Source organism: Poecilia latipinna, unplaced genomic scaffold, assembly GCF_001443285.1.
Source record: "Poecilia latipinna isolate Pla-1442-1.1 unplaced genomic scaffold, P_latipinna-1.0 Scaffold1484, whole genome shotgun sequence".
Classification (NCBI taxonomy): domain Eukaryota; kingdom Metazoa; phylum Chordata; class Actinopteri; order Cyprinodontiformes; family Poeciliidae; genus Poecilia; species Poecilia latipinna.
Window position 1 is genome coordinate 75,789 of NW_015114100.1, and position 10,939 is coordinate 86,727.

Below are 10,939 nucleotides of genomic sequence, written 5' to 3' on the forward strand. Positions count from 1 at the left end.
TAAAAATCTACCAACGTTTAATGAATGGGATGACTTTTATGTTTATATTTATATGACTGACCTGCTTTGTCTTTGATTTTCCACGTAGAAGAATTTAACACTGTACCCATTTGCACTTTGGTTTTTAAATTTCTACTGATTTCAAAATTATACAAATAAACAATGTTGCTAGCATTTCGAACATAAGACAACTTTAAATTCATGTTAATCTGAAAACCTTGGTCTTAAAGTGGGCCTTTGTAAAATGCCAAAAACAGAACTGAAACAGCTTATTTAAATTACTTTAAACTTGATAAAAGTAACTGCATTTAGGGTAGAATACATCAGCTCTTATTTGCAAGTCAGAGAGGCATATAAATTTGAACGAAATTAAATTTATTTTAGTCCAAATTGCCAAATAGCATTAAAATAGGTGAAGTTCTAAAAAGAAAGTTACTCTGGAAACTTTCAGGTGCGGAATTCAAAAAGGTCAAAGTACGAAAATACTGAAACTACTACTATAACTAATTAAAACAAAATAAATTAGACAAGCATTTTTTATACATAAAAAATTTTTTATACATATACATATTTTTTATACATAAAAACATAAAAAAATTTAAAAATATACATCTTGACAACAACTAAATGAAGTTTCTAGTCTTGGAACATTAATGGATGTTATTTCTGGTTAAACAATCTTAACCCTGACCCCAAGTTCAAACAAAACCAAACAAAGAGTTTGAGAGCTCTACAGGCCTCAACAGGCATGTTGAATGTTGAAGTTCTCAACATTAGTTGTGCAAAGAGACTGGACAGGTCTGGCTTGTTTGGAAGGGTTGGCAGGACAAAACTTCTTCTCTAATAATAATAAAGCAACACAACTTAGGTTGGCGGTGCTGCATCTGAAGAACCACAAGAATAATCATAATTTGCATTATTCCATCATTCTGGTGTAATGTCCTTTAGACCAACGAGACCAATGGAGGAGAGATAATGTAGGCTTGTTTGCAGCTGAAGGACTTGGCCAAGGTTATTATAGGTAACTACAAATAACAAAACTGAAATTGATATAACTTTTTTGTTAATTGAAACAAATAAAAACGGTAATTAATCCGGAGAAACTATAACTCACTAGAACTATAGTATGCATTTATAAAAGTAAAAACTACTGAAATTAAAAATATAACACCCTTAGTTTTTGTGTTTATGAATCTATTTATTTGCCTGTCATACTGAAATTTATATTTTTTTCCTTCCCATACAAACGGTCTACTTCCGCTGTCTGCAAATAACGTTATTCCACTTATGCTGCCCTGCAAAATGGCAACAGCAAATGTTGGGATAAAATGCCAGTCGGTTGTTCAAATATAATTGAATACACTTTTTGAAAATAGTAACTTCTGTTGAGTGTTAATTACTCAGCTGATGTATGCACAAAGCAATACGTTGGTTAACTTTCAGGTGCAGAATTCAAAAAGGTCAAAGTACGAAAATATTGAAACTACTACTATAACTAATAAAAAACTAAACTGAAACTAAACATTTAACTATTAATAACTAAAAACTAACAAACACACTAACTAATTAAGACAAAATAAATTAGACAAGCAAAAGCCACAGTAAAATAAAACTAAAATATAATGAAAACATAATGTTATGATAACCCAAGTCCAGGTTTATTATAACCCTGGACTTTGGCATGGTGCAGTCATTCAGTCAGTCATTTATTCTTCTTTATATCAAAGTATCCTCCAGTCAAAAATCATGGCCTAATCTGAGTTATCCCAAACACAGCAGCAAATCTACAACAGAATACATGGAAACAATTGGTGTTGCAGTGGCCCAGTCAAAGTTCAGAAATCTGTGGGGTGGGGGGGATACTTTTTGACATTAATGTTCTATGTAGACATTATTATGTAAAGTCATTGATCATTGACCCAAAACAGTGTTGGTTAGTGCAGCTGTAGAGTCCATCAGCAGAGGGCAGCAGCTCCTCCACTGCCCTGTTGCTCCGTATGGGGCTCCTTGAGCCTCAGCTGGCAGCTTAATGCCTGTACCAGAGCTGTAATTAGGTTGTGTGTGCGCTGATGTGAAGGGGAAGGTGAGCTCAGCAGCCACCAGGCCTCCAGGCCCAGTCTGTCCCTGGCACGCCATGGCTTAGACAGGCGAAAAACCAGCCGTTTGCTGCCTTACTCATTCCCCGACAGCCTTCTGAGATCAGGCGAAGCGTAAATCCTGTGCTGCTTCTGCTCCAGCTGCGTGTGACGGAAAGCACAGGCACGTCTAGCCATGTTGTTTAGTTTTTATAGCGGCTGGGTCAGACGTACAGCTGATTCAGCTCAAGTTCTCTTTGCGGTGAGTAACAGCAGCAGCGCTGTGCAGACACTCTGACAGCCCCGGGTGAATCCTCTGACTCCTTCTGCAGAGCTTTCACTCACTACGGCCCACACTGGACCCGATCACTGGGTCCGTAAACTGAAATAACCCGAACCACTGTATTGATGCTGATGTGGATCAGACGCAGTGTCCCGTTTGTTTACACCAGACGAGTCCTCTATCAAACCCAAAGAACATGGTGTTAACATCTCCATGCCTCCATCAGCATCTGTGTTTTGTCACCACAAACTTGCACATACACCCGAGAAGAAGCTGGTGTTACTTTTCACACCCCCAGGTCGTCTGAACAGGCTTGTGCATTTGTCATGATTGCAAGAACATTTTCACACGTTGCTAAGCAGCACTCCTCCCCATTAGGCACTCATGGGGTTCAACACCTCTGCGTCTCGACCGCACAGCAACTGTTTGAGTGTGGAGTCCTCAGGTGTGGCTGTTCATCTTCATTTAGGTGCACAGTAATAAGAAAAGAGACACTTCTTTGTGTGTTTCACCTGAAACGTTCTAACAAGTCAGTGAATGTGTGCAGAAGTGGCACCCCCAACCTCTTCCCTCAATACACAGGTTTCAGGGTAAACATGTGGCGTAGTGTGCCACTGTGCCCCTGGTATTAATATTGTAATTGCCCCTCCCCCCCGCGAAGCCTTCCCCTCAGTGTCGACTTATCAGACTATCAGCTCTGTTTCAGGCAGACTGATTTGATTAACGACCTCCTCTAACATCTGAGACCAATAGTTTGGTGGTTTTGCTGTGATTTCACTTTATTAAGTAGAATGACTCATTCACTATGCAACTTTTTAAATGACTACATACCAGACTAATTATACTCCATCTTGGGCTTTAACAATGTGTGCTTATTTGAAGTCTAGTTAGACACATTAGAATGTCTAAACAGCCTCTTAAATGCACATTAGTGATCACAGCGTTGCAGTCAACATAAGCAGAACTAATCGCACACTCTAGACCCATTTTAATGTCAGTTTGGGCATATATATAATATATACACTGTAGGTCTGGGCTAGCATGAGGTTCTCATGGTATAATAGGTTTGAGTAAAAGTAATTGGTAAATGTATGTTTCTTGTTTGCGAGGTAAAAGTGTAGGCAGTGTGCAGCAACAGGTGGGGGAGGAGCCGTATTGGAGAGACATCTGTGCACTTTAACACTTTCCACTGCAACTATTTCTAGAACTTGAAACCATAGGAATGGTATGATGGGACATTTTTAGGAATGCACTGATATAAAAATTTGGACCAAAGTCAATGTCCGATATTAATGTTGCTGTTATGGCTGATAATAAATATTATATATATTTTACTGCCCTTTCAACACACTGAAAAAAACGGTCATCTTATGGATCACTTAGATTTAAGTGTCAAAGATATAACAGCTTTCACCTGTTGCTTATAAAGCTTTTTAAAATCCAGTTTTTGAAAAAAAACAAAAGTCTTCCAATATATTATGGAAGCCAATAGAATAATAATTTATTCCTGTACTGGGGTCACACTTATTCCATATTAGATGTTTGTGTCGGTCTTCAGTTTTATACCATTTCATTGCATTAAAAGCTTTTGATAAATTATTTTAGTAAATGAATTTTTAATAGGACTAATCAATACAGATTTTTATTTTCTATTTATTTCTGTTTTCTAAGGATTTTAATAAATCAAGGAAAATGTCCAACGGATTCCTTGATAGAGATAGTAGTTTTAAATGAAGGAATTATATTAACATTTATATATTTGCATTGGTATTGGTGGAGGTTCTTAATTTTAATCAATTTGATAAATAGAAAAAAATGTGCTGATCACTGATCCAAGCCAAAGGGAAAATTGACTGACTCTTATTTTTCCACCTTCAGATGTATTTGTTTCTAACTAAAAGTTGCAATCTTTGCCAGGCTTTACTGCACATTTCATCCCAGTTCCATGAAGTAAACCCACATTAAATGCTCTGATCAGGGTCCGAGCAGCCGTCCTTGATGATCCCCTATCTGCTTTGTTTACATCAGCTTCAGTTAGCAGTAAGATTTACCTGTGATCTTAAGAATTCTCACTAGTGTTTTTACTTTGTGTGGATGGTTCAACAGACTCTGCAGGCAGCTTCTCCACATATACCGTCTACATGTAGAGCTCCAGCAGCAGCTCCTCCCCTCAGCCTGGACTGCTGTATAAAAGCCCAGCCCTGCTCTGTGCGTCTCAGAACAAAGTTTAGAGTGTGAATGATAGCAGCTGAGATAGCTGCCTCAGAGGGAAGACTATAGGTAGGGAAGTGGTGGATCAACTTATTTAGACTCAACTGTTACTTGCGTTTTTGTGGATTACTTGGAGCTAACTCACCAGGATTTAAAGGATTCTGTGTTTTTGCTGTAAGCTATGGTGGCTTACGATGAGCTGGGTAGCTTGGTGCCTATCAAACGGACTCTGCAAGTGACAGACTGCCAGAACCAAGCCAACAAAGAATCAGAGGTAAGGCAGAAAGTCACAAAGTATCAATAGTGAGATACTGAGAGTCCTCCTGTAAATGTTTGACTAGGGCTGCTTCTCATGAAGACATAGTGTGTCTCCTGTGTGTCCTGAGTGTGACTGAGTGAATCAGTGCCTGACCCTGGTTTTTTTATCACACTGTACAGGTATATGAGAGGAGACTTTGGCCTGTGTGCCTTCAGATTCTGTGGAGCTCAGAGTTCATTACAGTTTCTGAGTTGTATACTTTGTGTATTCTGAGTTTTCCCTTGGAGCTGGATCCCAGCAGGCGGCTCAGTCTTGGTGAGCTACAGTGAGACCAGGACAGTCAGCAAACTGAAAGCAGCACAAACAATGCAGCAGCAGGGAGGGGGTTGTTCTCTGTCTCTACCGTGAAACAGTCATAGTTAGATTTTGACCTTTGACACCTGAAGGCAAAGTGTGTTATCTCTGCTGGAAGCCTTACCCAACGCTGGTGTTTGAAAGCCAGGTGTGCCTTTCTGTAAGCAGTAAAAGTCAGCCTGTTCCTTCCTCCACATGTGGTCTCATTAACTGTAAATATCTTCAAAAAGGGGAAGCTCCAAAACATATGATGATGCAAACCCTGTTCTCACAGAATTGCTCAATTTAAAACAGTTTTCACTTGCTAAGCCAAACCCTAGCAACGCTTTCCCATCATCTGTTGGGTAAACTTAGTTACATCAAATGGTAAAACAGGAAGGGATGTTGATGAAGTTGGAACTTTAAAGACAGTCTGGATCCTCTAAGAATAGCCTGAGTGGCATTTTTCCTCTGATAGTGTCCACACAAAGTAAAAAAAAAAAAAACTCCAGAATCCAACCTGATAACCTGAAACTGCACAGTTAGACTAACAGGAATAACAACTTTTCTCTGCCTCTGGACTGGCAGACAAAGAGCAGGACTAGTGGCCCTTTGTTATTCTGGGGCCTCCTTCCAAAGGACAGGAAGGGCAAAAAGCTCAGCACGCTTTTCCAATATTGACTTTAGAAAGCCACCACTTGTACTTGTACTGTTGTTTTCAGCCCTCTTTGTCTAGATTTAAAATGTGTGGTTTTTTTCTGATTTAAAAAGACTACAAATTAGAGGCCAGCATGTCTGAACTCCAGAGGCTACAGACCGCATTTAGAGCAGCCGACACGCTGCATCTCTTTGTTGTCGCTTGCCAGAAGTACTGGAAGTTCTCAGGGGTCTTTGCAGGAACCTCGACCACAGCAGACTGTGTGTCAACCACAGCCAGAGCAGACCGAGCTGATCTGTTCCACAGCTGTCCGCATCACCCGGAGCCTCAATGGCTGCAGTGTTTCCCACATTCGCTGAGCCAAGGCAAAACCCCACTTGGCCTGAGTCAGGAGAAAAATCAGCAAGCAGCTTCAGCACTCAATCAAAAAGAGCACAGCACCATGAGAAGCTCAGAAGACTCTTGAAATGATTCCTCTACCAGCTTAAATTGTTCCTGCCCTCCTCCGACTCTCTGATTTCCTCAGCCTGTTGTTGTTGTTGGCTCAGAGTCGAGCAGCTTTTTCGCTTCTCGTAGCCTCAGGGCTGGGTGAGGAAGGGGTGGGGAGTGGTCACCCCGCTCAGGTGTAAGATTGCTCTCACGCAAGGTTTGTTGGAGAGCTTGTCTAAACTCGCAGGTGTCTCCTCTGCTGTGCAGGCCCTGCCACTCTGCACTGTGCAAGGCCGGTTTGCCGGTTTGTCTGAGCTCCTCCACGCCGGAGATGTAGCCGCTGTCAGAAGTAATGAAAAAACTAGAAGCACGTTTTCATCCATTCATGGCGTTTCTCCAGACCCCCTCCCCAGCAGATGAGCGTCTGAAGGGTCTTTGTACTCAGTGGACTGGCTTGGCCCTCCACTACTCACATGATGGAGCGAACAGCTGCTGGAGCTCTTTCCTCCCCAGTATTTGTGTGTCAGCCGCCGCGTCAGGCTGTCTGCATGGCTCCACATCCTCCTCACATAGAGGATTTATAACTTGACTTGATCTGCTTTGTCTCTTGTAAATGTGTTTCGAGTTTCCTGCTGAGGTCTCACAGTTAACAGGCTTGATTGAGTCGTTCTGTCTTGCTGCACACTGAATGAAGAAGACTTGCCTTTGTCGTAACCACAGCCAGACTAACCCGCTTTCCTTCACGTGTTTGTTCAGGAACCCAGCACCAAGCGTGTCCGTCCACACGGCAGGGTGACGTCGCTAGCCAGCCTCATCTCTCCGGTTAAAAGTGGGGCCGTCCGGCGCTTCGGCCAGACCCTCCAGGTGAGCTCTTGTGACATGTGACTCCTCTTGCATGCGAGGCACTTCAGGCAATATTGCTGACATTTACCCTCTTTTCCTGCTCAGGCCTCTTTCCGGGGTGATGGCAAGTCGTCGGCCGTGCCCCACAAGCCTTGCAGCAAGGCGACGGCCCCCACACCGCCCAAAAGAAGGAACAGCACCTTGTGGTCAGAGACGTTGGACGTCCGCCAGAAAGGAACCTTATCCACACAGGAGATCAAGCGCCAGGAGGTGAGATTTAACTCCAAAACACAGAAATACAGTAAAGGGATAAGACTGGGCTAAATGCCTGTACTCAGAAATCCAGACAGGAAGGAATTCTAGCAAAGTACCAGACGAGTCTCACGAGTCTCTGTTGTATTTGTCTGAAAGTAGTTAACTCCAGATCTCAGCCATCCAGGCCTCATTTCCTCGTCTCTGTAAACTCGCATAAACCTGACAAGCCAGGAACTCGTGCCCAAGCATCCCGGCTTGTCCTTCATGTGTCAGACATGTTGTTTTCATTAGCTTCCCCTCCACTGTTACATTCAGTCTGATGGAACGGCTTGCTAACAATCTCCCTCCTCTCTTCAGGTCATATTTGAGCTGGCTCGTGGAGAACAAGACCTGATTGAGGACCTCCAGCTTGCACGCAAGGTTTGTTCTTTTTAAATACTTTCAGGCAGAGGGAGGACATCTAAAAGCAAACATATTAAATCAGACTCTGGCAGGCCATCTATGCAGCCGAGCCAGAAGCTATAAAAAAGACAAAAATAGTTCCTCCGCCTTTGCCTCGTACCCCTAAAGCTCCTCACAGAGCTATTCTTAGCAGCTGCTCCGGTCAGCCTGGCTGGATGTTGAAATCTGACCCGGTTGGCTTTTCTCTGCTCCTGCAGGCGTACCATGACCCAATGCTGAAGCTCTCCATCATGTCTGAGGAGGAGCTCACACACATCTTTGGTAACCTGGACGACTACATCCCCCTGCATGAAGACCTGCTGGCCCAGCTCTCCAAAGCCACAGGGTCTGATGGGACTGTGGGCCAAATTGGGCAGATTGTTATCAGCTGGGTAGGTGTCCTCTAAAGCAGTGGTCACTGACTCTGTGTTTTGGATGACGGCCATCAGCTAAAGCATCTCTGCCTCTCCTGCAGCTCCCCAGGCTCAACGCCTACAAAGAGTACTGCAGCAACCAGCTGGCAGCCAAGGCCTTGCTAGACCAGAAGAAGCAGGACCGGCGGGTGCAGGACTTCCTGCAGCGCTGCCTGGAGTCTCCATTCAGCCGAAAGCTGGATTTGTGGAGCTTTCTCGACATCCCACGCTCTCGCCTGGTCAAGTACCCTCTGCTGCTGAAGGAGATCCTCAGGCGCACTCCACCAGACCACCCTGACGCCGGCCTCCTGGAAGAAGCTGTAAGTACACACACCAGCACTCCTCCAGAAACAGCATCTTCTGTAGAGACTACCATATCATAACCACCGCTCTGTTGTGTTCAGATCACAATCATCCAAGGCGTTCTTTCTGACATCAACATGAAGAAGGGAGAGTCCGAGTGCCAGTACTACATCGAGAAGCTGGAGTATCTGGACGACAGGCAGAGAGACCCTCGCATCGAACAGTGCAAGAGCCTGTTGTGTCATGGGGAGCTGCGCAACAAGAGTGGCACGGTTAGCTAAACATTCATTCCTACACCATCCTCCAGAGAACTGGTCAAACCAGAGCTCTGCTTTCAACACTTTTCTGTTTTGGTATTGATTGCAGAAGCTGCATGTGTTCCTGTTCACTGAGATTCTGGTCCTGACCCGACCCGTCACCAGGAATGAGAGACAGTGCTTCCAAGTGTACCGGCAGCCCATCCCAGTGCAGGACCTGGTGTTGGAGGACCTGCAGGACGGGGATGTCAGGATGGGCGGCTCTTTCAGAGGAGCCTTCAGTAACTCAGAGAAAGGTACGACTGGTGCACCGACTGGACCTGACCAGACTCGGCCGGTTTTCACCTGACCAGTTCTGAATACTGAATCCGATTTCTTTTTGTTGTCCTTCTCTAATTCTATATTCCTGCTTTTCTCTGCAGCTAAGAACATTTTCCGCGTCCGCTCACAAGACCCGAGCCACTCCCAGTCTCACACGCTACAGGTCAACGACGTCTTCCACAAGCAGCAGTGGCTCAACTGCCTCCGCAGTGCCATCTCGGTCCACAGGCCCACGGACGAGCCCTCCACGCCGAGTCCACACATGAGTAACATTCACTCCAAGCGCCGCATGTCCTCCGCCTCCGCCATCATTCACCTGGAGGAGCCGGATGAGAACTGCCCACGGCAGACCTCTCAGTCCGCCCCCAGCTCGCCGTGCGGCAGCTCCACGTCCAGCTCCACAACTTCATCACTTTCCTCTCACTCCTCCTCCTCACTGGCCTCGCCGATGTCGGCACCACTCTTCTCTTCATCATCACTCAAAAGTAAAAAGGACAAGAGGTCACTGGGTTCCTTAAGGAAGAGAAAGGAGACGATGGTGTGAAGTGAACGGGAGAACGGACTCCTCAGTGGACACTGATGTGTGTTGTATAGAAACAGAACAAAGACCCGTGGGACTTTATTTATGTGTGTCTGCGTGTGTTTGTATTATTCCAGCAGTGTTCTGTGTTACTGTCCTCTTCGGCAGCTATGTACTAGTGCATCCCAAACATGCCAAGTATTGTGGAAAAAGTGCATGACTTGCTTTAAAAGGGAAGCATGGTAAAAACCAAAGCCAGAACTCACACATCGATCTGTGTGAGTCTGTGAAGAACGAGGTTGTAATCTAATCCTGTTTACTATTGATTTGATATTTAAACAATATTTTAGACCTATTTTGGGGCTAATTGACGTTTTACATTTTTCTATTTTAAAGAGTGTTGTATGTTTTTGTAGGTATTGTAAAGCTTGGTAAGGACGATGATGCACCACACAAAGCTAGAAATGAATCTGGGGACAGATTTGATGTTGATACATTCCTGAAACAACAGAACACTGTTGTTCTCACCTGCAGAGGCATTAATTTAAACCCAGAACAGATCTTAGTTTCTCACTAAGAATCATAGCAATAACAATCCAAGGTCTATTCAGATCATATGAGAAGAAATGATGAGTTTTGTTTTCAAACAAAATTTTGAACTGAGCCATGTTGGTTTTTTTATAGCTGACTTTTTCAATGAAACAAATCATTTTTCAGTGGATCATCTTGCATGGAGCTTTAGCTGTGAACGCTGCCTGCAGCTTCGCATGGAGAACAGTGGGATATGGAAAAGAGATAACGTTAAGATGAAGTGGAATTGTGACGAGAATAGAGATATGTCGGGTAAAGTTTTGTTTTGGACTGAAAAGGATCATTCACCAGCGAAGGTGAATTGTTGGATTTTGGAAGCTTAAAGGAAGTTTGAACAATGGACAAAGTACGTAGGGGAAGGTAAAGGATGGAAGGTTTTTGTAAGTGTGAAAAAGACGGTTTGGTTGTTGAGATGTAAACCAAAGAGGAAGAGGCAAAATGTTTGCCATGAGTTTTTATGTAATTAAAAGAACAATAAAGATTGGAGTAAGATTTGTAAGTGAACTTTGGATTTCATGTCATTTTTGCTCCTTCTTGCTTCACACAGTAAAACATATGATATAAGATTTCATGCTATTTTTCAAAGCATGAAATCTTTCTCTCTCTCTTATATATATATATATATATATATATATAAAAGATATATATTTGACACCCAGAACATAGTTTGCACTTTTTTTTCCTTTTTTATAAAAGTCCTGCCTGCCTCTTTTGCCAGTTTTCCATGTCTAAGCTGAATAATATTTT

General features: G+C 43.4%; 1 protein-coding gene across 1 annotated transcript; it reads left to right on the top strand.

Moving 5' to 3' along the window:
- The first annotated feature begins 4,595 nt into the window (after positions 1-4,595).
- Positions 4,596-10,696, top strand: net1 (neuroepithelial cell transforming 1). Its single transcript, XM_015057679.1, has 9 exons — positions 4,596-4,843; positions 7,005-7,112; positions 7,197-7,361; positions 7,704-7,766; positions 8,006-8,179; positions 8,263-8,520; positions 8,605-8,775; positions 8,870-9,056; positions 9,183-10,696. Exons 1-9 carry the CDS (start codon positions 4,751-4,753, stop codon positions 9,623-9,625), a joined length of 1,662 nt encoding a protein of 553 aa, XP_014913165.1. The 5' UTR covers positions 4,596-4,750; the 3' UTR covers positions 9,626-10,696.
- The last annotated feature ends 243 nt before the right edge of the window (positions 10,697-10,939 follow it).